The sequence below is a fragment of the Pectinophora gossypiella genome, chromosome 6 (genome assembly GCF_024362695.1).
Source record: "Pectinophora gossypiella chromosome 6, ilPecGoss1.1, whole genome shotgun sequence".
In the NCBI taxonomy this organism is placed as follows: domain Eukaryota; kingdom Metazoa; phylum Arthropoda; class Insecta; order Lepidoptera; family Gelechiidae; genus Pectinophora; species Pectinophora gossypiella.
This window is the reverse complement of record NC_065409.1, coordinates 9,164,985-9,192,201: the sequence shown is the minus strand read 5'-3', so window position 1 is coordinate 9,192,201 and position 27,217 is coordinate 9,164,985. Positions and strand designations below refer to the sequence as shown.

Sequence of the window (27,217 nt, the reverse complement as noted above, 5' to 3'; positions counted from 1 at the left end):
AGTGAACGTCATCTAACAAATCGAGAAAGCCCTAAAGGCATATCAGGTGAAGATTATCTAAGCCAAGTTATGAAAACTGTTAAGAGTGCATGAGGCGAAAGAGACTTGTCAAGATTTTACGTGAGAGAAAAAATATACTATAAATCTTTAGTATTATAGTATTTCATTCATTGATATTAATATTACTATTGATTTTATTTCACATACGTTAATCAATGCATAAATTATTACCTAACTATTCAAGTTACCTGTATACATTTCTATAAAAAAGTTAATCTATCTAAAAGATTGTAGAAACCGAAAAACTGCTAGTTTTTCTTGATAGTGGGTTGCACAAGTTAATGTACCAGCACGACGGAGACAATTTTCACTGGCATAAAAAAACGATTACTTACGGATTATTGAGTAGACAACGAAAACAAAGTCGTAAACAATAGCGTTTATTATTGATTGTAAAGTCGTTACATAAATTAATACTACTTATTAACATATTTCTTAAATATAACTGTACAGAATATGGAATGCTATCAATTATAATGATTACGAAATTCGCGCAGTTTCGTTCAATTTTTGAAGTAGTTGGTGACTAGCTGGTTTATCGCTCTTTTCTAGTGCAGATAATATCGCCTTCTGTAACAAACAATATTTACGAAATTATTACAAAAATATACGTACAGGCAGACCTACACGCCTGCACCTGCAGCCTACCAGGACAGGCATAACCACGAAACGTAGTAGTATTATTGCTACAAGTGAGTTGATTATTAGTTATTACTTTTATTGAGCTTTTATTACTGGTGTTAAAAACGTTTTTGAAACATAGTGACAAGTTACCGGCCCAATGTCTATTAGAATGAGTCTCGTTAGATAGAACGTAGTCGGGATAATTGCAGCATTCTATTTTGGTCGTTCCTGGGTATACATTGTAATAATATTTAAAAACACCCAAAAAGTTCTCATTTGTATTTTATTTACATCATCACGCTCCGAAAAAGTAATTTGGCTAAATGTTCATTTTCTATTTATAAAACACACGATTGGGCAATTGGGATTTTCGGACTTACCGCTATTTTATTGTTGGAGTCTTGTAACTTTTGCGACAGTATCCATAGGTTGGCGGCGAGGCTTATCATCGCGTGTTGTTCGAGATTTCCTCGTCTTATGACCCGCCAGAACAACGCCAATGACAAATTGTATTGCTTTTTAGTCTCTTTAGCGTCGCCGAGCAACTTCAACACCACCAGCAACTCTTGGCATATGTTCGTGGCATACTTTTCTATGGTGTCAATGAACTCCGCCTCGGACCCGTACAGCTTGTCGTTTGAAAGAACTATGAAAGTAAATGACATTATGAACTTGCTGTTGAAATTAGAAATTGAATCTATTGGTAATCGTGCAATTTTCGAAGGTTCCAGGCTTCTGTAGGACTTTATGTTATTTATTCCTATAACTTTTTGAACTGTGTAATAAGAGAGATGTGGTGTAAAAGACGATATGGTGACTAAGATTGAGAAGGGAAGGAAATGTTAAATTGGTTTGGACACGTAAAACGGATGAAGAATAATATAACCTACCTGTCTGTCTGTGTCTGTGGTGTCCAAAAGTAAAATGTTTCTTTATTTCTTTAATAGAATTACGAAAGCAGTAAATATAAAGCAAAGGTTGGTAGGGCTGGCTGAGTAAGACCTAGAAGGACGTACATTGACCAAATTGGAGATGTCCTTTGAAAAGGTTCAGTACGATCTACTATGAACCGGCGTGCGTGTATAAAACGATTGATGAGTGGAGGAAGCAAGAGAAGTATGCAGGACCGAAACAAATTGAATTCTATATTCCATTTTCATCCGTCTCTGCTTACCCCGGTGGAAAATAAGCGTGATTTTATGTGTGTAACTTTTTGAATGAATTATCGAATATTGAATTATTCTACATACGTATATGTAAATACAGTCCTCATTATCGTATCCGACAACGGCGACATCAGATTCTCCTATCGTAAGATCGAACATAATTTAGATTCTCTTAACGAATCATGCTCTAAATTTTGATTCTACATAACTTAATGCTGAAAGACTAATTTTAAATACTCACCAGTATCTATGTGGTAGGAATAAGTCTCTTGGGTCATTTGACAAAGTAAGTCCAAAGTGCGTAACAATGTTTCGTAATATAAAGGCTCAGACTTTCTCCAATGTATTCTCTCCATAGTCTTAATAAATCCACTCAGAATGTACGCTTTACAATTACTATCCACGTTATCCTGTAACAATATGATATTTTAAATAATATATTCCGTTTTTAAATCGCATAAGTATCACTTGATCGTCCGAAAAAGTAAGATGATTCCTTGCTTAGGGCACGTTAAGCCGTTGGTCCCGGCTATTGGCCGTAAAAACACCACCAACCCGCAGTCGAGCTGCGTGGAGTATGCTTCATACCCCCTCCGTTTTATCGAGGGGAGGTCTGTGCCCAGCAGCGTAACGAATATAGGCTGTTTATATTTGGCTGTTTTCTTTACAAAGAAAACGAATCATAATAATTTTATCACCGATTTGAAGCGAGCTGCGTTTAGGCCATTATAGATAGACATTTCACTTCGATATAAAATACATAATTAAATAGGTAAATGAAAGCGAAAAGCGTTCAGAGAATAACATTAAAACAAATATAAATAATATTATTTACGGCGCATTGGTGCTTCTGCACGGTGATAACTTTAAATGTAAATAAATAAAAAAAAATACTCGTGGCTAAACCTAATAAAAATACACCTTATATCACTCGCCATAGCTTACCGGTAATATCAGAAGGGTAGATAAAAAGTCACTAAGAAGTCCTTCAACTTTGATATGAGTAGGTTTCTTCTGTCCGTCCTCCATTATAAAATCAGGAATGTCTGGTATCAGACTTACGAAAGCCTTGAAGTTTGCTTCAGCTACAAATAAAGTAGATAGGTAATATGTTGTAAACCAATATACCAATTAGGGTATTTATTTATTTATTTTCACCCATCCTAGGACCGGCCTTTGCGAAAGTTGCTTAACTGCAACAATCGCAGACCGAGCGCGTTTACCGCTGCGCCACCGAGCTCCTCAATTGTATGTTATAATATGTAAAGGAAGTTATTTCGTGAGTTATCTATCTATAGAATATCCCAGTTCTGGGTATATCTTAATCAGACGAAGACCATAATCAATGAGGCGCTCTCGCCACATCTTTATTTACGACATCTACGAAATTGTGTTACGTCCACGGCCCTCCTGCAGACGTGGCTTCTGCGACTCACACGCTTTACGTCTGCCATTGGCCCCGATTCCTGCGGACACTTAATTTTGTCATTTTTTATCCACCGAAAAGGAAAGAGACGGATGATTGACAGCTCTTAATTTTAGGAAGAATGAGTAAATGAATGAATAACCCGGACGAATCAAAAAGCTGCGTGCTGTTTACTTCACTCTGCCGGGTTATTGGCCGATGTAAAATTTTTAGACGGTTGTTTTAGATTTCTGCTTAAAATTGACGTGTGTTCCATAAATTTTATGCCTGTCGATTACCCGTCTAAGAAAATGACAGGATAACTTAAAATAAAATTTGATGGCGTCTGCAGGAATTGGCACCATTTTCTTCGTAACACTGTTAATATAACTTACCCTGGCCTACACAGTTGTTGAGTAGCGCCACCTGTCCGCTGAGCAGGTACAAGTGCGCCTTAGTGAGCGCACATCGCAATGACGGGACCGTCACAAAGCTATACGCGGCGCATGCGCGCTGCAGCCACTTAGCGCGCGCCTCCCCTGCGCGAGCGGCTAGGGTGTTCACCGCCTGTAGAAATAGAACTTGAATCGTAACTCAATTATAAAGGTAAGTTATCTCTTTTGTATGAATGTTGTGTATGTAATAATAGGCTAGTTTCTTAATAGTTACTTTTTACTAAACATCAAAACAAGAAATATGAAAAACAATTTGCCGGACGTATTATTAAGTTTTGACTTATTACGTCTTGTTTAAAATTCATAAATAAGTTATATAGAAAAAAGAAAATGTTTTCCGTCAGTTTTAAAATATGTCTTTATTTAGTAATCAGAATTTCATAATATATCTTTGACCTAGGATTTTGCCAGGTAAGATACTGTAAGCATCAATAGCCATAAAGATATTTGATACCCAGCTTGCTTTAAACCGTGTGTTCAATTGATTTAACCGTTTCCTTTAAAGGCAATTTTGTACTATTGATATCAAGACAATGTCCCTCAGGCGTCAAATTCAAAAATATCTTTATTCAGTAGGTAACATAGTCATCATCATTTTTATTAAAACTACTGCAGCTTCAGCTTCTCACAACCTGTATAGCCGGAGAAAAAAAGCTGCAAGAAAAACCTCGGCATAGGGCCCTAGACGTTATTTAAAAAAAAAAATTGTCCGAAGAAACACTCGAACAAATTTTAATATGATCATCATGAGCACTCACATGGACCAACGCTATAAGCACTGCGTCTAGTTTGATGAATGCTGAGCGGCACTCCACATAGAAGTTGAGCTGTTGTTCCAAGTCGTCCTGATACGACACGGCTTGCACGTACTTTGTGATCAGCTCCGCGCAAATCTTACTCTCGTCTTCCACTGTTACAGCACTTTGAAAAGAAAAATAACGTTACAATAATTCACATCATCCTCTACTCCTATGTCATACGCAGTGGCGGCCCTAGCGAAATATTTAGGTGGTGCAAGACCTCAAAAGTGCCACCCCCCAGCCCGTTAAACTATAAAATTTTTCGATTACTTTACGGCCACCGAAATTTACCTATTTAAATCCTTTAAAAATGTTGTTTATGGCCACCAGTTTGCGGCCAAGGTGAACCAGTCTTGGTTGATTTTGGCGCCCCCGGAAAGTAAGATGATCCGTACTCCGAAAGGCACGTTAAGCCTTTGGTCCCGGTTACTATTTACTAATGTAACTGAGTAATAGTTACATGAACCATGTCAGGGGCTTTTAGTGGCTCATTCATAACCCTGACACCAGGATTGATGACGCTGGTATTCCACCTGACAACCCACACGCGATAACAAATGTGTCCAAGTACAGTATACAAAACAAAACATCACTCAATATAAATAGGAACACTAGACCCCTTCACATAGCATGATCAAAAGTGACACCTCTCGTCCCTTTCGTACTAAGCTGTCTACCGTTAGTGGGAAAGAGACGAGAGATATAATAATATCTCTTTTGCGCTATGCGATGTACTATATCTCTGTCCTCCTGCCATTCTAATCATGGTTATGCAGAGACCGGAAACAAAAACCTTATTCTCATTTAATTATTCTTATTACAAAAATACAGCCTTCACCGCGTCGTCGTTTCTCTTCTGTCCCTTTCGCTTATCCCTCTCGCTCTTCAACTCTGTTCAATTGTATCCATCTTCACTCATTTCTTTTCTCTTTCACACGTACATTCTGCATCTCTGTCTAACGTATCTGTCTCTCTCTTACTCGTTTAACTTATATCATCTTATTCTCTTACCGACACTTTCATACATCCTACAATTCCTAAAGTTATAAAGGATGTAACTCACTTGATAGAGTCATGCAGTATACAGCAGAGGCGCATAAGGCTAGATATTACTATGTGGTCCTCGATGCGCACGCCAGTGTATCGAGGGAAGAACATCGACAACACGGTCTTGGCCATCATCGTGCGGGCACTGGATGTCTGCACCAGCTCCACTACTGGCATAAACGCATCCTGGAGAAAGGAACTTTAGTATGCAAGTTGTATTTTGACTACTTTGAGCTAATCAATCAAATAATATTTTAACTTTAGTATGCAAGTTGTATTTTGACTACTTTGAGCTAATCAATCAAATAATATTTGGCACTAATATTTTCGGTGGTAACAACAAATAATGCTTAAGTACAGCATATTTGGCCATTACATCATCATCATCAGCCCATTAACGTCCCCACTGCTGGGGCACGGGCCTTCCCTATGGATGGATAGGGAGATCGGGCCTTAAACCATCACGCGGGCCCAGTGCGGATTGATGGTTATTAACGACTGCTAAAACAGCCGGGACCAACGACTTAACGTGCCTTCCGAAGCACGGAGGAGCTCGAGATTAAAACTTTTTTTTTGTGGTCACCCATCCTATGACCGGCCTTTGCGAAAGTTGCTTAACTTCAACAATCGCAGACCGAGGGCGTTTACCGCTGCGCCACCGAGCTCTTACACCATTACATAGGTACGCAAAATTGTTAGTGTACCCACAAGTCAAACGAAGAAAGTTAAATGAAAATAGTCAAAACACAATGCCAAGAAAATAAAAAAGTAATTAAATAGTTACATGTCTAAAGGCTAAGTTTCACGTTATTCTAACAGATACGCTCTGTGAGGTGTGGGTACTTAATACATCCATCACAAGATGTACTAAGTACTCTCTGACTGCCCCAATTAGGATATAGCCATGAGTTTATGTTATGTTGGGCTAAGACGAGGCTCTATTCGGAATAAGGTAATTTTTTATTTATTTTTTCTATTCTAACGGTGTTGGTTATATTCTTGACACATTAGGTATGATATAGTCGAGGGACGTTCCACAGTCGCAGACGCACACGTCTACAGTAAACCATACATATATATAAATAAAGGAGCTCGGTGCACATTGGGTCGAAAGTGCTATTGCAGGGACTTACGATTCAACTTTCGATTATCACATATTTGATTATGCCAATAGATAGAGCTAATCAAACACAATAAATGTTATGTTAGGTCATTTTTTTCTAAACTTTATACTTTGGTCAGAAAAAAACATTTTCTGTTTTTTTTGTATGAAACGTATCAAAGACAGTTAAATTTCTGCCAAGTCCATACCGATCCAGCTGCGAGACCTTATTTTCTGTAATCTTTGTCTAGTTGACTACTCAAATGCAAAATCAGCATCTGCCTAAAGTTGCAATTCTTTGAAAGAAATGGGTCAGAAAAGGACAAAAAATTCAACATTTCAAAATTCAGTTTTATGTTTTATTAATTTATTATAAGCTTAGTTCTATGTTAAATACTATACAGAAATACATTACAACACAAGTGACAAAGTTAAAATGAACAAAAAAATATTTTGAAGGTACCTACCCAGAACATATAATTAATGAATAACCTTTACTTATGGTTTTTCGTTATATTTCTCAAAATTAATTAACCTCTATATATCACTATTGCTCGCCATAAATTGTGACAATACATTCTTACAACTCTTATTAATTGGTTACCTACATAAGTTTTAACAAGATAATAATATAATCTTAAGAGATAAACAAAAATATACTAAGTACTTAAAGAACAAAAGATATTAAATACAAAAAAGTTAGCCATTATTTTAAAATGCTATTCACTTCACTATCACTAGAACTATCTTCTAAGTTACTTATGTCTATAAATTCTATATCAGATTCAAGCGGATAATGCAGCAAAAGCTCTCTGGCTTCGGAAGAAAGAATCATTCCCTTTTGCTTTGTCATTCGACGTCTAAGATTCGTTATCACTGGATCAGAAGACAATAGAAGATTATGCAAAATGTCTTCATTTGTCGCTGTCCTACTTATTTTTCTGGAATGGTTTTCTCTGTATTTCCGGAAGTCTTTGTTACGAGCTTCTGCTGTTTCTTCAGATAGTTTTCCTATGGGCATAGCACCAAAATGTTTAATTATATCTGCTCCATGGATCAATAACTCGAAGGCATGTAATACCATGGATAAAATTCCACCAGTGTTTTTACAGTACTGAGAAAATTTTGGATTTTATCCATTTTTGGTGCTATGCCCATAGGAAAACTATCTGAAGAAGCAGCAGAAGCTCGTAACAAAGACTTCCGGAAATACAGAGAGAACCTTTTCAGAAAAATAAGTAGGACAGCAACCCTGACACCAGGGTTGATGGGGTTAATCCACCTCACAATCCACACGATAGAAGAGAAGAAGAGAGTAGGACAGCGACAAATGAAGACATTTTGCATAATCTTCTATTGTCTTCTGATCCAGTGATAACGAGTCTTAGACGTCGAATGACAAAGCAAAAGGGAATGATTCTTTCTTCCGAAGCCAGAGAGCTTTTGCTGCATTATCCGCTTGAATCTGATATAGAATTTATAGACATAAGTAATTTAGAAGATAGTTCTAGTGATAGTGAAGTGAATAGCATTTTAAAATAATGGCTAACTTTTTTGTATTTAATATCTTTTGTCTTTTACAAGTTAAGTACTTAGTATATTTTTGTTTATCTCTTAAGATTATATTATTATCTTGTTAAAACTTATGTAGGTAACCAATTAATAAGAGTTGTAAGAATGTATTGTCACAATTTATGGCGAGCAATAGTGATATATAGAGGTTAATTAATTTTGAGAAATTTTATAACGAAAAACCATAAGTAAAGGTTATTCATTAATTATATGTTCTGGGTAGGTACCTTCAAAATAATTTTTTGTTCATTTTAACTTTGTCACTTGTATTGTAATGTATTTCTGTATAGTATTTAACATAGAACTAAGCTTATAATAAATTAATAAAACATAAAACTGAATTTTGAAATGTTGAATTTTTTGTCCTTTTCTGACCCATTTCTTTCAAAGAATTGCAACTTTAGGCAGATGCTGATTTTGCATTTGAGTAGTCAACTAGACAAAGATTACAGAAAATAAGGTCTCGCAGCTGGATCGGTATGGACTTGGCAGAAATTTAACTGTCTTTGATACGTTTCATACAAAAAAAACAGAAAATGTTTTTTTCTGACCAAAGTATAAAGTTTAGGAAAAAATGACCTAACATAACATTTATTGTGTTTGATTAGCTCTATCTATTGGCATAATCAAATATGTGATAATCGAAAGTTGAATCGTAAGTCCCTGCAATAGCACTTTCGACCCAATGTGCGGTGGCGCAGCGGTAAACGCGTTCGGTCTGCGATTGTTAAAGTTAAGCAACTTCCGCAAAGGCCGGTCATAGGATGGGTGACCACAAAAAAAAGTTTTCATCTCGAGCTCCTCCGTGCTTCGGAAGGCACGTTAAGCCGTTGGTCCCGGCTGCATTAGCAGTCGTTAATAACCATCAATCCGCACTGGGCCCGGCCCGATCTTCCTATCCATCCATAGGGAAGGCCCGTGCCCCAGCAGTGGGGACGTTAATGGGCTGATGACGAGATATATAAATAAAGACTCAATAACTTGTCCCAACACACTCCTAATTAGCACAATTCTTAATCTGGAATGGGTTCTAGAAGCAGAATGGCATTATACACTTTATTTGGCGAATCTCCTGACACTCGGCAGTATTCAAAGAATAATAAATAACACACTCACCATCAAGAACAGTTCTTCTACGTCAGGAATAGACTTGAGCATTCTTTTGATGACGAACTGAAAGTTGCCAGAGAACTCATCCGCCGGTCTCCCACATTTGATCATGTAGCGTATTGTACCACGCAAAATTATGTTCACGTGTTGCGTCTGAAACAAACACCATGTTTAATATCTTCCTTCGTGTGGGTCGGTAAACCGGTGACTGACCTCATCAACCCTGGGGTCAGGGTTACTATTGTACCGCCAAGCCATGGCTCTTGTAACGACTACATACTTAAGTAAATAGTAACTTAACGTACCCTCCGAACACGGATCATCTTGCTTTCAAACAATCGGGTGATCAGCCTGCGATGTCCTAACCAAACTAGGGATCACAAAGTGATTTTTGTGATGTCCCCACCAGGATTCGAACATGGAACCACAAGACCACGAAGGCCGTCATGTTTATCATAAATGCTATAAACTTTTGAGTCAACTTTTGTGTCATTGAGTTAGGAAATCGCGGCGTTACGAGGTTAAACTCTGCCATAATTTTCAGCGAATCTGAAAGTACATACCGACAAATGCGTGCAAGCGAACTGCAGCCAAGGCTCGAGGACTTGCAGGAAGTGGAAGGGAGACTTCATGTTGCTCGCGATCTTCCACCACGCCTGCGTGAGCGCCTCCGAAGACAGTTGGCGGTAATTGTCCGCGGAACAAAGGTGTTCGCCCAGGGACGCCAGCACTTCATTCAAGAGTACTGGGGAAAGAGGTAGGTGTGGTAATCCACTGAGTTCTGCTTTTGACGTATACAAACCAAGGTAAACGTGCCTTACGAAACACAAAAACATCTTATTTATCGAAAAATCTAGTGTCTCAGCCTGGAGTGTCTTGAGGGTGCTCCACCAGTGAGCATTCGCTTGTAATGTAACTTCGCTTGTAAAGTAACTTTGCTTGTAATGTAATGTTTGAGTATTACATTACCCAGTATTACAATCCCTACAATAGGGCAACGCCTTTGAAGTCGCACGATACCGCCGCCCGTGTAAATAGGTACGCAAACGAATACTAATTTTCGTTGCAACATTTACAGAGCTAAAAAGCTGCAACTAATATACCCATTCTGTCAGCCGAGTTCTGGATCATGTCTAAAATTTCTGGAGACTTTTTTATGATAGTCATAGAGTCGAAACCCGATACCACACAGCATAGTAACAGCTCACTGCAAATAAAATATAAAAACAGTTTAACATTCACAAACCAAAAATATTTTACAGCAGCTATTGCATTAGCATAACATCGTTATATGAAGTCGGTAAAAAAAATTAGTACATACTTATTTTCCATTTCCTGGCATTTCTTCAGGAGTTCTTCCAAAAGGGTAAGTTTGCATTTATCTGAATTCAAGGTACCGTAAAGCAACCAGTCTAAAGCAGGCATGTACAGATTCAAATATTTGTCCATAGTCAACAACTGCACTTCGTATTTCTTCGTTATTGCCGGATGGAATACCTAACAATAAAAAACAATTCATTTATAAATAATGTGTAAATAATAAATATTTATGAAAAGCAATAAGAAATGCATCACAAGTTCAGCGTTCTCAACTGCAGTTTATTTATTTTTTCAAACTATGCTTAGTACTCCTACAGCATCAAACAACCCCCACCTGGTCATATTCCTCGATAAACTCCATGAAGTTGTCATAGAAATACCGTTCACTTTCTTTGCCCAACAACTTGGAGGCGATGCGGCATAGATACAACCTTAGGTATATCGCTACTAGCGGATTGCCGATGCCTCTGATCATTTTGGTCAGTCTCGCGATAACCGGTCTGATCTCGTCTTTGGAAATGAAGGCGTAGCATTGTAATAGAGTCATCTCCATATAAAGCCGCGGGAGCAGTTCCCGGATTGAAGCCATCTTGAACATCCAGTTCTGACAAGTCTCCTTGGCTTGGTCAGACACTGCTGAAGGATCGATCTCGTGAATGGACTTTATTTCACGATTCCTGCAAGTAGGTGCAATACATTTGTATAAATGTACATTTTGGGAAGACCTGCCAGTTAACGACGGCCGTCAAAAAAAAAACTTAAGACGACCAAGGAGGCCGTATAAGAAACAAGCTCTTACGCACAAGAATCCAAAAATTTTACAAAATATCTTATCCTTGAACCATGCAGCAATATTTTCAGTAACTCACCCAAAACTTTTTGTTTTTAATCGCTCAAATACTAAATTACCAAAAGTGTCCAAAATATCAGTGATCAGCACAAACTTGCTTGGGTAGAAATGCATTACAGTCACATCAGAGAGTAGCTTTGAACATTGGATGCCGATTTTGAACGCTTTTACCCTTTGCTCAGAGTTCCATGCCTAAAAATAAAAATATTTCACAGTTCACTGTGACAACAAGGTAACACAGAATGCTTGCTTTTTTTTGTATGCAACATTAAAATACAACTTATAGAACTTGATTAAACACATTATACATATTGATGTACTAGCACTTGCAGAATATTAAAGCACTTTAAAAAAATGACTGATTTCACATGTGTTACGAGATTCACCATGTATGGAAGTTTCAGAAGAATAAAGCCACTAATTGTATTTCTTATTTGTTGTGTTTGCATCTTATTTCTTGTTTTGTATTGTAAGGAAAATAAGTAACCTTTTTAATTTCATCACTGAGCATATTGATCTTAGCAACATATTCCTGCTGGCTCAGTCCCATGGTCTTCCTAATGGAACCTTCTTCAAACTCATCTAATTGTTCCAATCTGTGTTTCACCTTCTCATTTAGATTTGATACCTGTCTTATAAGGGCTGAAAAGGAACTAACTTAAAATAAAAATAAAACAAAACAAAAAAGAAGCATGTTAATAACTGTGTTCTTAAAATATTTAAACAGTCTTGGTATGATAAATAATGTAACTGTTTATATAAATTAAATCAGTAAACTATACCGGGTGTTAGTGACATCGTAACGAATACTGAGAGGGATGATTCAGACCATGATTCTGAGTTAATATCTAGTGGAATTTTCCGTCGCAAAATTCATGAAATTTTGAGTTTTGTTTTTAATTATTTTCAATTCCATATTGTGTTTTTAGCTGCATAGAACCCAAATTTCAATAAAAAAAACAATAATGACAAATTATCGAAAATTTTCGATGTAATGGAGACAACAGCTGCTCGAACGGGTCAACGGCCACACGCACCGAGCCGCGCGCCCCGTTCCGCACGCCCCGCTCCGCGCGCCCCGCGCCGCACGCCGGCGGCGGCGCGGCGGCGGCGCGGCCTACAAAGTAGGCACTACGAACCGATCCTATTTCTTTCTCTGTCTATCGTAAATTTATAAATTTATTTTATTCTTATTCTTAAATGGACGGATAATCAACAGGCATAAAATTTATGGAATACACGTCAATTTTAAGCAGAAATCTAAAACAACCGACAGAATTAAGTTGACAGCACACGTCAAACGGTTTGCATACCAGCGAGATACCTTTTTGATTCGACCGGGTTATTCATTCATTTACTCATAGGAATCGGGGCCATTATCTACCTAAAACAGTTGAAACAGTAAATAATTGTATTCTTTGTTGTCATTAGAATAACTAACAACCAACTAACACAACCACCACAGATTAGGTAATTAGTTACCTACTATGTCAACCATCCACCAACTTAGTATGTAAGTACCTACGCAAAACCTCGCTACACAAAAATCGAGCGAGATCGCGTCTAGAATTGGGCGGACACTCCGCCAGAGTGTTGCCTATCGATATTCTATCGATACCTAGTTAAAAAAAACCAATAGTAGGTACCTATCGATAGATCTTTTAGATCAATACCCATTATTATTACAAAGCAAGACCTATCGGTACTATCGCTAGTATCGATCTAAATGTACTATCACTACTTTCGATAGTTTAGACAATTTTCAAGTTCAACAATTGATAATCTACCTATCGATAGTTTGGCAACTCCGCCGCGTAGGCAATGTCGGCATGTTCAAAGAAAAAAATTGTCCGAGAGGAGTGATCTTATTTTTCTTGTTACATGTTGGTACCGAGGTACTAAGTACTAAGTTATTCGTGGTTTTAAATCTCATTGTTAAATCATCAGTAAAGAACTAATTAAACCTATCCTGTTCTGTGTACAATATTCATGTAACGGCTACGTGCTTACATAAGTACCTAGTAGACGGGAGCAACGACTTAACGTACCTTCCGAAGCACGGATCATTTTACTTTCGGACAATCAGGTGATCAGCCTGTAACGTCCCAACCAAAGGCCTTGTAAACAGATTTTTGTGATATGTCCCCACCGGAATACGAACCCGGACCCTCCGCATCCCATCGCTCAACCACTGGACCACATAGGCCAAGAAGGTTCTAAGACATAATTAAAGGATCCTGGGACGCAAGACCTCCGAGTTAGGGCTTGTTTGATCTGTCTTGATGGATACTCGGACGTGAATAGCCTCACGGATCAAGGGCAACGCGCTCCAATAAAGTAAGCATTACGAACAGATACTAGGTATTTCTTTGAGTTGATAGGTATCAAGTGAAGTTTCCTGTCGCCAAATTCATAAAAAAATTAGATTTTTTTCAGTCCCATATCGTGTTTTAAGCTGCATAGAACGCACATTTAAAATAAACAAATAAAAATTACTAATTATTAAATTTTATCAATGTCATCAATAATAATAATAACGTATCTACAACTTCAGCTATGCGCAGGTGAATAGCCGGCGCACGGGTCAAGGGCAACGCTCGCCAATAAAGTAGGCATACGAACAGATACTATTTCTTTCTCTGTCACTTGCACCATAAACATACTTCTCTCTCTCTCTCTAGTCGTCGGCTCGACTCGGCCGCGGCCGGTGCGTCGTCGGCGCCCTTAGTCGGCGCCTTTGATGCTTTGCGCTAACGCCGCCGCGCGCTTCCGCTCAGTCGAATACTAAGCTTGACCCGAATCGCGTGATGTTTTTCGAGGATATTTTTTTCGTGTTTGTGAGTGTTTGTTTCATTCTGTAAATGAGTAGTGTCGACTATGATGATAGATCATAGACCATTTACTGCGCAAAAGTATGGAAGATTGTTGATGTTTATTAAAGAGCAAGGTGTTGTGTTTGTGAGTGCGTGTGATACCTACCTACCGCGGAGGAAACGCGATGTTGCATACCTACGTGACGTGACATGTTCTAGGGTACCTACCTAGGTACTTCATCCGAAGGAATAACAATTAAGGTAAGGCAAGAGTAGGGTTTTTATTGTTAATAAGTTAGGAACGTTTTAATAACTGGTAGGTAGGTACCGTGCGTGAAAAATCGTGGCAGTAGGTGTTCTACTTCAACAAACAACATTTTTAAACGTTGAACCACTAAGCATCTAAATACAAGAGAATGAAAACTCCTACCTAGATATCAACATCGTATCACGCACGCGTAACGTAGCCGCGCGTAAGTTTAGCGTCTGTGTGGCGCGTTGTTCGACTTACATTGCGGCACAGTAAAAATTGAAAATCTTAATTAAACATTTGCGACAAGAAAAACACCCACCATCATTTTTAGTACAATAAAATAGGCGTTCCATTTTTTTTTTCGTTACGACGTCACTAACACCCTGTATATTTTTGTAGAGTATTATTCATCCCACTGATTAGAGTATTACGGTTAGTTATTGTAAATAAATCTGTATTTGAAATTATTAAATAACTGTATAAAAATATGGAAATCAGACATGTTATATCTGTGTCAACATTTCAAGTATGACTTTAAAAAGATTATTGAATTTTTCACATAGACTGTTAAGCAGGTTACTTAATATTTAGACAAATAAACAATAATATTTGCACATACTTTTCTCTCCCCCAGGCAAGAAGCTGCTTACAATAGTTAACTTTTCCACAGTAGTGTATTTGTTGAGGATGGCCCCCCTCCTTGTAGTCCAAGCTTTAGTGTAGTTTACTGACATATCAGCCACCTCAATGGGAGCTATATCCTGGAAAATATGTTCAAGGATTTTTAGTATAATGGGTTAGACATATTCAAAATATCTCTGCAGTGAACCAATCTAAACATTTTAATTGGAATGTGTCATGATTTTTTTATACCCTAACAGGGTATATTTTTTTTTGTACAACATTCAAGTGACTCACTTCTTCCAAGTTCATTTGTTCAAATCTTAAAAGTGGGTCTACTTCATCAAAAGCAGAACTCCATTTATTCAAATTTTCCATGAAACTCTTACTGGTGCTTTGTTTCTGCAAAAAAAGAACATAGGTATATTACCTAATCATTATTTTATGTTCCCTTTGGTACCTACATATTGTTTTATACAATAATAAATGTAATACAGTACTATTTAGCATATACATATCCACTGAAGGCATGGAGCACAGCTATGTTATATTATTCATGCTATGTGACTAGAGTGCTAATCTCTCATCTCTTTTAAACTAAGCTGTATACCGTTAGTGCGAAAGAGACATATCTCTTGTCTCTTTCGTGCTAGGCGATGTACTATATCTCTGTCCTTCTGGATTAGGACTAGGACAATATCTGGATTAGGACAATATAAATAAAAAAGGACAGAAATCTCCAAGCAACACCAGCAGGATGATGGCATACACAAAGTATTTATTTATTTATTAAAAATAAGTACAGTACTTAATACATTTGTTTACAATTGACGGTGCAACAAAAACCAACTTTGGTTTAAAATATGTATATTATGCATAAATCTCACCACAGTAACAGTGTTTACTTTTAGGGGGTGGCTGGTCACTTCAAATCTGGGGTATTCCTGTATATATTGTTTATCCTTCCTCAAAGATGTCCTACAATGAGAAAAGTGAAAATGTTTATTGAATTAAACCGGTGCACACATCTGAAGACGAATTGAAAGTTAATAAAATAGTTAAAAACTTTCGAACGCTCGTTACATCAACATTTATTTGTTATAGGGATTGTCATTACCACTCATAAAACGTCGGCATGGTGACCGATGTTAATTTTGACCGTAACAAATTGTTTTTGAACGATATAAACACAATTTTTTAAAAGTAAATGATAAATAAATAAAATATTCAGTGTGAGATAGCTCTGATAACGGCAGATGACAGCTGTATCAGCTGAGCTGACAGTTTATAGACAGAGTCCCAATGCACTGTTTCTGTGTTTTGTGTCTAACTTCATACCGATATTTTTGTACACATTACTACATACATTTCGAACGTGAAGTTAGTCCATAAAATAATCTACGACAATATGGCTCATGGTATTACCAGTTAATGGTAAACAATTTCTGCAAAAATATTAAATTTTAAATTGCACTTATTTATTCGCACAGTAGCGCGCAGGACAAGTTCTCAATTTTTTTTTTTTTTTTATAAATAAATTAAACGTCAGTTCATTTTTCTATAAGCAAACAAAACCAACATATTTCTATAATAAGTACAAAATATATATTCACGAGTATATTATTAAAGTCAAAGTGAAATAACGAATATTCCGAAAAGTACGTGAAACCGTCTCACACTCCTTGAATATGTATACTGTACTGTGTGTGTTTTAATGTACATTAAAAATATATTTTGAATAACAAGTATTATATAAAGGTTGAATAAAATTCTTCACTGTGATATATTTTTTTATTAAACCACACAACATAAAATATGAAATAGTAACAAAATATGTAATAAGCAATACAATAAGAATATCACTAATTTAAAGTGTAATAAAATAAATACTCATACAATTTTAAGCCCAATATCTGTCTTAAATGAAATAAAAAATATATTCAAAAAAATATTCTTTATAACATTTGTGTCCATGTATTTATCATATTACAATAATAATATGGTACTTTAGTTAATCACAAAAACGTATTTATGAACAAAGTACGTATATACGTATATTTTATTATATCTATATAACCTGCTTATTTCTTCTACTGTGAATGTTATACATGTATAATATAGCAATTGAGACTGACAGATGAGACTTTCATCTTCCATTACCTAAACTATTTCGTCATACGAAGTTACATAAAAGTTATCACTTGAGTTTTTTATCACAGTTTAACTCAATTCTAATAGATTAATTATAACACACTATTTTATAGTGTACTTATAAAAATATTTAACTTGCTACTCTTGTTAATGCTTTTTCTAATTTTTATTTAACTAAATATCACATGTTATATTTTGGGTGGAATAAAAACAGTCAGATCATTTGGAAGTAAGTAATAAAAATCTCATATGTTTTTTATACAAAAAACAAACGGATTTTGATTAGGTATAATTCAACCTGTTACTTTAACTAACTTACTGTTATAACTTTTACAATAATCTACATTCTCGATGATTCTGACTTCCTATGTACTTTAGAATGATAATTGAACTACCTACAAAATAGATGAATATTCGTCTAACTAAATTATATTTATTATCATATATTCATCTTCATAAGCTGTACTGGACTTGCTCCTGCTTTAGCAGCTACCTTTTCCTTGTCTAAATGTTTCATATAGGCTAAGAAACAAGTCCAAATAAGACTGCACATACTTATGAAAGGTACTCTGTTTCTAGGAGGAATGACGCAAAAATTGAACATTGCTATAGCTGGCCATATAGATGCTCCAACCTGGAAAAACAATTTTAATTATTCATTAATGTATCTCATGACACAGCGAACTTCGTACCGCGTCAATAGAGTTTCCTCGCGCAATTTTCGAAATAAATTATTTTGATTTCATTAATTATTTGGCTATTTGGGGCAGACACAAATTGAAAAATTAGAATATCATTAAAATCTATCCAGCTATTGTTGAGTTGTGTTAGTAAATAATTATTTGAATGGTGTAGTTATGGTATAGTTAGTTCACTGACATTGTGAGGGACTCATTGGCTACCAGAAACACCCCCATGAATGTTGAGCGATTATTTGCGGTTTAGGAGATATGACCCATTTTGTACCTTTTTCAAGATTTTCTACCTTACTTCAGAAATCATTATAATATATGAATTTGGTTCACCCTGTATATTTAAAAAATACACTGTTTGAATACTTACTTTGTATGTAGGCCAAAATTTCGCTTTTACTTCTGCTGCAGCCTCATGTACAGGCTTCATTTCCAATAAGCTCATTCCAAAGTAAAAACTGCACATAGCAAATGGTGTGTAAGTGATTGTTTCAACAAATGTCTGAAAAATAATAATAATGATATTGTTCATAATATTCATGTTTATTGTACACATAGATATAAACAGGCTATACAGGCCCACAGGCCTCAATCAACTGGAGGGGGTATGGAACATAGTCTACCATGGGTTCTTTGACTAGTAAAGCAATATTAAATTATAGTAAGTGCAGTTTGTAAAGAATACAAGCAACATTTTTTACATATATCGCATATCTAGTTCTTTAAGGTCATAAATGTATTATTTAAAATTTTACAGTAGATTACTTTAACGATTTTTGTTTTGCCATATCTACGTTAATTACTAAGTTAAATCAATTTCAGATTTTTTGACATTTATGACTTTTAAGAGCTAGATATGCGATATATTTAAATAAATACAAAATTATTTAAATAAATTAAAAATTCAGCAGAAGACTGCAAGAATAGGCCTTATTGCTAAGGCAGCAATTTTATCCAAACATCATTTTATTACTAATATAAATATAGCTATTTACTTACATCACAAACTATGTTATCAAAGTTTTCAATTATTTATAATATAAATTCATTCATACCTTGATTATACCAGCACGAATTGAATTACCAGGCCACATAACATTGGCCACAGTTAACCAGCTGTACAGTGTAGGAGCCACATAACAAGATCCATATAAACCATATCGTGCACATCGCATCCAGTCACAATTTTCTGCAATAACACAGGTTTGAGAAGTTTTATGTTCCAAAAGTGAAATGGCTATAAGCTAATTAAGTAGGTATGATAATATAATGCACTAAGCGTCATGTTAGCTATAGTTTAAATCGTCAATAAATGTGAAAATAAGCTATTAATATAATGTAATTCGAAATTTACGTAAGGTTACACCATTATTAAATCATCTTTCTGACTATGCTAACTAAATTATTTCACTTACCAATATTTTTCCCTTCAAAATGTTGCTGTATGAGACTAGAAAGTGGCCAGATTACAGCATAAGAAGCCATTCCTCTCAAGAGAGGATATTTCTTAAAAGCTACTCTAATTTTGCTAAATGCACCCATTTTAGAACACTACACGGAAGGCGCTTTGACTACAATAATGAGTAATGTGTATTATATAAGCTTCTTATTTCCATATGAATGAAAGAACATGGCCCGACCTTACAGATTTTCAATTTTCACAGCGTTTCTGGGCATTTAGCCAAAAGGAAGTACTAGAAAACTGCGCGTGAGTTCTATTCTACGTAGACACACGCACGTCACGTCAATTTTCAAATCTGTCTGATTCTGACGTACGTAAATGGGTTACCAGCCCTCGCGGCAGACTATGCTGAGTTATTGATATAAAATCCCGAAAAAAAATGTTAATCAAAATCTCCATCTCGTTAATGCATCAATATTTTTTTAAATAACTAGGGACATTTGCACAGCTCGCAAACTATACTTTAGGTAATGAGATTGTTAAGCTCACTGTCATAATTTATTCTTGAAAATCTGTATGGTTTTGCGTTTAAACAATAAAGTATCAATAACCGGACAGCATCACGAAATATTCATTCTGACCATCATAATAAAAAATATGATGTTATTTATGATAATTCTTCATCATCAGATCGTCCAATGCTGGACATAGGCTCACCTCAATAACCGATCCTTTACTGCCCGCATCCAGCGTTTTCCCGCAACCTTCCACCTCGTTGGAAGCCTGCCCACGCTCCGCTTTCCGGTCCGATAATTATAAAATTACGATAATTATACAAATAACAATAATACCTGAAAATATTATTTATAAATATCTAATTAAAAATTCACCGTATTTTAGGTAGTTCCCCAAAAATCGGCAATACCTTTTATTTTATTACCTTACCGTTCGTCAAACCTTCCCTAAAAAAATATTACCTTGATTTTGACATTGACTTTGACGCATGCTTGGACGCATGTATACGGCAATGTCAACAAAAATTTACAAAAAATCACCGCGCGGCAGCCCGCCCCTCAACTATAAAAAAAATGCAAAAACTGGTCACACTGTTAGAATTTAGTACAAATTTAGTAGAAAAAATATTTACCAGATTTGGCAGAATTTTTAGAATTCTGTTCTGTACTGTACTTTTTGGCTAAATGAGAAGTGAAAATTGAAACAAAAAATGTTTTATTCTGTATTGTGTTTGAAAACAATATGAAATTTAGATTATTTTCAACAGATTCTGAATAAAAACGTGGTAATTTTATATCCTATTTTAGTTACTCTTTTGCTTATAATACGAACGCTATGTGAGTGATTGAGAAGACAAAACCTATTTTACCATGGTGGACTGTGTTACTGTGTACCCACCGGTACACCCACTGAATCAAGAGTATTAGCAGTAGATGGATTTTCGTTTTCTATCTACATAGGCAACATGTCTAGCAACTCTCTATTGTTTGCTATCAACAATGAAGGCAAGGTTTACGCCTTATCGACCAGTGGTTCTTGCTGGAGGGAGTTCATGTACCTTGGCTTAGAATTCAAGAGTTTGTCAGCGGTTCCACATTTTCTTTGGGCAGTAGGGGGAGATCGACAAATATATCTCCATGTCCATGGCTTAGAAATACCAATACGTGTAAAGGAAGAGTCATACGAAAATGAGAGGTGGCTGCCTCTCGAAGGTTTTAGTGGCAGGCTATTACCCACAGACAGGTACCATTTCTCCTCACAAGACGGCACGACAGACAGGTCTATTGATCGTATTCGATTACCATCTATGGCCTGGCAGTGGGAGGGCGATTGGCAACTGGAGCTCACCCTGGATGGCCAACCTTTAGATCACGATGGATGGACTTATGCCGTCGATTTTCCAGCACAGTTTGGTGCAGTAAAACAGTGGAAATCTTGTGTTAGAAGAAGGAAGTGGATCAGATATAGGAAGTTCAGTGCCTTGAATTCTTGGTGTGCAATAGCTCCACTTCATAAAGATCCCACACAAGAGCCATTCATAGATGTGAGTATTGGAGGCAACCAGATACCTTATGCATCTCCTGGAACTTTGTCGGTGTGGGCTATTACTGCTCATGGCCGTGTCATGTACAGAGCGGGAGTCAGTACTACTTCACCAGAAGGTTTGAAGTGGATCAACATCAGCATTCCTCCTAATTGTGATATAAAACAAATCTCTGTTGGCCCAACAGGTTTGGTATGGGCATTACTGTGGACTGGGAGGGCAATAGTGAGAAAAGGTATTACCAAGGATTGTCCCACAGGTGAAGCATGGTTAGAAGTAAAATCTCCCAGTGAAACCAAGCTCTCTGAAATATCAGTTGGATTCAATGCAGTGTGGGCTGTGAGTTCTGATACTAGAGTTTGGTTTAGAAAAGGTGTGGATGGGAACACAGCAGGCTCATCAGAATCAGCTGCTATGGGCAGTGGATGGTTGGAAATTACTGGCAATATGGTTCATATTTCAGTTGGCATAAATGATCAAGTGTTTGCTATAGGGGATTCTGACAAGTGTATTTACTGGCGAAGTGGCATAACACCATCTGAGCAAACAGGTAAACGGTGGAGGAGGGTCCAAGCAAACATGCAACTTAGTCGTACATCCAGTTCAGCTAGTATGGTCTCCTCAACATCGAATACTAATAAACATCAAAGTCTCAATACACTCAATGAAACAGCTCCAGAGCTTAAATCAAACATAAATTTACGTAACTCCTGGGAGGAGTCACATTCTGCTCCAATTGAGCATACCTTACCCATAAAACCCCCTAAAGAAATGCGCCCCAAAGGTACTACTAATGTAGAAAATATGGATTTAACTGGAAAAAGCTATGAGACAACTTTGAAGAACCCTAGAGCCTGGAGTCCAGTAAGGAGTGTTGGATCAGTAGTGGGCATGGAAGCACAGCCAGACAGTGATAGCAGTGTATTTGATGTTGATTCTGGTATGTTTTTTGATGAAGAAGTCAGCCAAACTGCCTGGGGTACTTGTGATACAACCTGGGCATTTGCTGAAGCTGGGGCTTGTTCAATAGATGCTGTGCAAGTGCCCCATTGGTTTGCAGACTCACATGTTACTTCCAATACTGACCTTTCAGCAAAGTGGCGAATTCAGATTTTAGAAAAATTAAAGAACAGGAACACACATTCTGAGGTAGATTTATCAAATTATGGAATAGCAATAGAAGAGAAAGGATGGACTCGTAGCTGTGAAGCTAGACTAGTTAGTATAGGCAATTCAAGTGAAGATTGTATACTGTCTCTCTACTGGCATGCTCTTGAAAATACAGGAACATTATCAGTTTTTCAACCAGATGGTACAATAAAATTTATATTAAACTTAGGGGAAGTTATCAGTGTTACTACATCGTCTGAACCTGGAAGTCCAAGAATTACTTTGTATGTTCCACGTTTTAAGAAAGATTGTATAAAGATTCAATTTATATCAGAAATGGAACAAGAAGAATGGCTTTGTGTATTGGTAGACATTACATCACAAATCAATGGTTTGTCTGGTAAACCATCGGCTAATTCTGTTTGGGTGGTAACTGCATCAGGTGACGTACTTAATTGGGATCCTATGCCTAAACAAATGAATATTGACAAAAATGGTAGTCATACAAAAGAGTTTCAAGTTTTCGGAAAAGATATTATATCTGGATTTGAAACTGACTTGCACAACAATTTTCCACCTGGTAGTTCAATAAAAATTACTGGAAGTTTATTTGACGATGTAAACAGATTCCATATAAATCTGCAAGGCCCAGAAGTAAAGAAGCAAAGACATAAAATAGAGAAAGAAGTGACTGAAATTCCATTACATTTTAATGTGAGATTTGATGAAAATACTGTAGTATGCAACACAAAGATATTTGGCAGCTGGGGATCAGAAGAGCGCCATGAACTACCTCTGGCACGGGGTCAAGAATTTTCTATAAAGATATTATGTGATGTGCAAGGTTTCAGAATAATGGTCAATGATAAGACCTTCTGTTTTTATGAGCACAGATTAAGTCCAGAGAGCATAACATCAGTATTAGTTAAAGGGCAATTGAAACTTTTTAGCATGGAGTACAGCACAACAAGTGCCATCATAGGGCCAGATGATATGTACTGGCGCCTGATGGGAGGACATTTGCGAAGGGTGGAATGTTGCCAAAATGGAGTGGTTTGGGGGATTTCACATGACCATCGCGCCTGGGTCTACACCGGAGGATGGGGCGGCGGGGCGCTCAAAGGTGTCGGTGGCAATGACGGCATTAATTCGATGTCAGATACTCAAACATATTGTGTTTACGAAAACCAGCGATGGAATCCGCTGACTGGTTACACCTCCACAGGACTTCCAACAGATCGTTATATGTGGAGTGATATCACTGGCAAACACAAGAGAACACGGGAACACACGAAATTACTGAATCGGCATTGGCATTGGGTAGGTTTGTTTATATGTTGCTAATAAATATTCATATGGAAAAGATTTGGTTTGCTTATATATTACACACAATAGGACATATAATTTAATCGGATTTCCTTGTCGTGAATAGTTTTTGATAGTAATTTAACTTGTTAAGCTGTTTACAATAATATACCTAAAAAAATATTTTTTCAGATATCAGAATGGATGATTGACTACAATACTCCTGGAGGCGTCGACAGCGATGGTTGGCAATACGCTACAGACTTCCCAGCTCCGTATCATGGAAAGAAGATCTTCACAGACTGCGTGCGTCGGAGACGTTGGTACAGAAAAGCTCAAATTGTCACTGAAGGCCCTTGGGTTCGTGCTGGGAGCACCGCCTTGCTGGATATATCATTATGGGTAAGCTACCCAAGTACACATGTGTTACTAATTGTAAAACCCTTGATAGATTGATCCTTCGATGGTTTTACTACAAGTATTAATCAACAATTTAGTAGAGAATGCCCATGTATCGACTGAAAAAAGAATATTAATCATATTTCTTGTTTTGTAGGGTAGTGACGATGAGACAACAGTATGGGCTATTACGTTAGGAGGGGAAGCTATATATCGAACTGGCGCGTCCCCAGCGACACCCGCGGTAAGAAATTTGTGAATAGTAGTAATAGTAGCTAATGTATCCTGTTCAATAAATGAGACAACAAACTTTTTCGTCTGTTGATCAATATTTCTGTAATGACTATGTAGTATAGAAGTAATATATGACCTATTGTAGTGACAAATCATGGATAGTTATTTAAAAACTCTCGTAACTTGTATTTGAAGAAATTACGTTATTAAAATGTTATTTCAGGGAGTCCACTGGGAACACGTGAATAGTCCTCAATCCTTAATATCAATAAGCACCTGCAACAACATTATTTGGGTAATCGGCCGTAAAGGGGAGCTGTACTACAGAGAAGGAGTTACCAATTCCAACCCTGGAGGTGTTAATTGGAAATTGATAGAAGCGCCGAAATGCAGTATCCCGTTCAGCCACAAAATAAGTGGAGGCGCTAAAGCCGTGTCGTTGACGGACTGTGCCGCCTGGGTCGTGCTCTCAAATGGTGCCATTGCTGTAAGAACAGAAATTTCCAAATATCAGCAAGATGGAAAACATTGGAAGTACTTGTCAGGTAATGACGTTCTGCTGCTGTTGAAGGCCCTCGCTTTGCAAGGTCAGTCTGAGAAAGGGTATACGGAGTCGCATCGTTTTTTAGAACTCATAAGTTTGGTAGATAAACTTAAAAACAGTGTGGTTCCTGTAGTATAAATCAAAAAGATTATCAAATAACTTAAATGTCTTGTCTAAAATATCTGTTGCGTCTTTCGATACCCTTTAATCTGGCTAAGTTTGCGGTCTATGTAAATGTTCCCCACTATTAAGTAGTTCTATTATATCGTCGCTGATGTCGCCAACTGACGTATCTAAATCTTATGGCGAATCTGATTTGCACCTTTTGCTATTTATATATTTGCTATCAATAAGACACCAATTATTTTAGCAAAAACATACAGGTACGTCAATTTGCATGGTCAGCCACGATACATAGCTGCACAGCACATATAGGTCCCACATGTGTATATGTACACAGATTAGAAAGCACCCAAGCATTCATAACTATACAGGGTTCCAGTGACACTTACGAAAACTGAAGAGGATGATTCAGCTCATGATTCTGAGTAAATATCAAGTGGAATTTTCCGTAGCAAAATCAATGTTTTTTGTTTTGTTTTTTTAATTATTTTCAGTTCCATACTTTTGCGACGAAACATTCCACTTGATATTAACACAGAATAATGAGCTGAATCACCCCCTTCAGTATTCGGTACGCTATCACTAACACCCCGTACAGTCATGAGCAATATAATGTACCCACTTTAGGACTCTGTCGCACTAACACATTTGACATTTAGTGAGACTTACAGTTCAATTCGTCAAAAAAGTTAATGTGACATGGTACCAAAGTGTATACATATTAATGCTCGTGACCGTACAGCCGGAAGCCGTACAGAGTATTTAGTAGTTGTATATATCTCATGCTTATGCAATTTATATTATAATAAAAATGGTGCCAATTCTGGCAGACGCGAAGACTTCATTTCATTTCAGTTCAACAGGTGTAAAATTAGCTGTAGTATCTCTTTCTTGCACTTATTGAGTATGTTCCTCTTGGACCATACTATTTATAGTGCTGTCAAACTAAAAGTTCTCATCACTAGAATTAGCACCAATGAGTAACTATCATAGGCAGTAATCATAATCACATTTGAAAAAGTGCTTGTAGTTGAATTGTTGGGGAGTCACATCGTAATGTTATTTACGAAGTTATAGTCCAGATTTTCGTTTACAGATTGCGACACTACATTCAAACATGTATCAAGTATTGAACAAGAGGTTTGGGCAGTAAGCACGGACGGCATACTGCAGAGGAGGCTTGGAGTGTCGGTGGACAACCCGACAGGGATCGCGTGGCAACCGGTGCTCAACGTAACACTCGTTCACGTCACTGCCAGAGGCTGTTCTATGTAAAGATATTTATGCCGATAAAGTACAGATAGAACTCAAAAGGCCCACAAGAATAACTATTACTCAAAGAATGTTCTCCTAGTTCCCACCTTGAAACAATTTGTCGATAAATGTGTCATTCTTTTGTGACCAATAAAACTAATTCTTATCGCCGAGTCACGGTTACATAAAGGTGAAGGAATACGATACGGCACCTAATTCGATATAGTTTGTTCAGAAACATTCCATTTTCGCTCATTTGAATACTCTTTGGAAACTTGTTATATTCTGTTATGTGATACCTATAGTAAGTAATCATAATTTTCCTACAATTTTTTGTCTTTAGCACACAATTCGCATGCCAGCTCAAACTGGATAAGCAGACAATTTATTGTCATTCTAGGTGTAAGTTGGTATTATATTTTTTTACTGATATTTTCTTCCGAATTGTATTATTAGTAAGTTTAAAGCTGTGAGTAACGAAGACTTAGTGCTAGCGTCTTTTTAAGTTCTTTTAATTATGAAAAATAATCCATTCCTCTTTATTTCCTTACGATTACCTATATTTTTGTCTAGTCATGAGTTTTGGATGTTTCATTGTATTAAATGTTTCCCTAAAGATATAGGTATGTAAGCATATTTTAGCGAATTTATGATATACCAAATGTAAGCTTGTGCTTGAAAAGTAAATAATATATCAAAATTGCATTGAGAAGTTTAATTGGTAATTGCATACAGACTTCGAATGT

General features: G+C 36.8%; 3 protein-coding genes across 4 annotated transcripts; 1 reads left to right on the top strand and 2 right to left on the bottom strand.

Moving 5' to 3' along the window:
* Window positions 1-427: 427 nt before the first annotated feature.
* On the bottom strand, window positions 428-16,482 carry LOC126367416 (VPS35 endosomal protein-sorting factor-like). Its single transcript, XM_050010917.1, has 18 exons — window positions 16,316-16,482; window positions 16,086-16,176; window positions 15,496-15,600; window positions 15,197-15,338; window positions 11,999-12,153; window positions 11,531-11,703; window positions 10,996-11,338; window positions 10,663-10,838; window positions 10,445-10,548; window positions 9,905-10,086; window positions 9,348-9,494; window positions 5,574-5,743; window positions 4,469-4,631; window positions 3,651-3,822; window positions 2,796-2,935; window positions 2,092-2,260; window positions 1,065-1,330; window positions 428-630 (listed from the first exon to the last, which is right to left on the bottom strand). The coding sequence occupies exons 1-18, from the start codon at window positions 16,333-16,335 to the stop codon at window positions 541-543; spliced, it is 2,808 nt and encodes a 935-aa protein (XP_049866874.1). The 5' UTR covers window positions 16,336-16,482; the 3' UTR covers window positions 428-540.
* Window positions 16,483-16,975: 493 nt separating this feature from the next.
* Window positions 16,976-19,807, bottom strand: LOC126367940 (mpv17-like protein). The gene is made up of 4 exons (XM_050011746.1): window positions 19,457-19,807; window positions 19,097-19,230; window positions 18,412-18,543; window positions 16,976-17,983 (listed from the first exon to the last, which is right to left on the bottom strand). Exons 1-4 carry the CDS (start codon window positions 19,581-19,583, stop codon window positions 17,789-17,791), a joined length of 588 nt encoding a protein of 195 aa, XP_049867703.1. The 5' UTR covers window positions 19,584-19,807; the 3' UTR covers window positions 16,976-17,788.
* Window positions 19,808-20,588: 781 nt separating this feature from the next.
* LOC126367701 (tectonin beta-propeller repeat-containing protein) lies at window positions 20,589-27,183 on the top strand. Of its 2 annotated transcripts, none has more exons than XM_050011360.1 (5): window positions 20,589-23,932; window positions 24,110-24,319; window positions 24,474-24,560; window positions 24,774-25,137; window positions 26,314-27,183. In XM_050011360.1, exons 1-5 carry the CDS (start codon window positions 20,924-20,926, stop codon window positions 26,490-26,492), a joined length of 3,849 nt encoding a protein of 1,282 aa, XP_049867317.1. In that variant the 5' UTR covers window positions 20,589-20,923; the 3' UTR covers window positions 26,493-27,183. The 2 variants fall into 2 exon arrangements, with proteins under 2 accessions (XP_049867317.1, XP_049867318.1); XM_050011361.1 differs by having other exon boundaries at window positions 20,590-23,932; window positions 24,774-25,095.
* The last annotated feature ends 34 nt before the right edge of the window (window positions 27,184-27,217 follow it).

Excerpts from the sequence above, each read along its gene's own strand:
- LOC126367416 (XM_050010917.1), bottom strand. The coding sequence starts at position 16,335 with ATGCCGACGTTTTATGAGTG. Across the intron at positions 12,154-15,196 it reads CTTGCCTGGGGGAGAGAAAA|CCCTTATAAGACAGGTATCA; the intron begins GTATGTGCAAAT and ends GTTCCTTTTCAG. Across the intron at positions 11,704-11,998 it reads TCAGTGATGAAATTAAAAAG|GCATGGAACTCTGAGCAAAG; the intron begins GTTACTTATTTT and ends TTTTATTTTTAG.
- LOC126367940 (XM_050011746.1), bottom strand. The coding sequence starts at position 19,583 with ATGGGTGCATTTAGCAAAATTAGAGTAGCTTTTAAGAAATATCCTCTC. Across the intron at positions 19,231-19,456 it reads TTTTGAAGGGAAAAATATTG|AAAATTGTGACTGGATGCGA; the intron begins GTAAGTGAAATA and ends GTGTTATTGCAG. Across the intron at positions 18,544-19,096 it reads TTCGTGCTGGTATAATCAAG|ACATTTGTTGAAACAATCAC; the intron begins GTATGAATGAAT and ends ATTATTTTTCAG.
- LOC126367701 (XM_050011360.1), top strand. The coding sequence starts at position 20,924 with ATGTCTAGCAACTCTCTATTGTTTGCTATCAACAATGAAGGCAAGGTT. Across the intron at positions 23,933-24,109 it reads TGAATCGGCATTGGCATTGG|ATATCAGAATGGATGATTGA; the intron begins GTAGGTTTGTTT and ends ATATTTTTTCAG. Across the intron at positions 25,138-26,313 it reads GAAGGCCCTCGCTTTGCAAG|ATTGCGACACTACATTCAAA; the intron begins GTCAGTCTGAGA and ends TTTCGTTTACAG.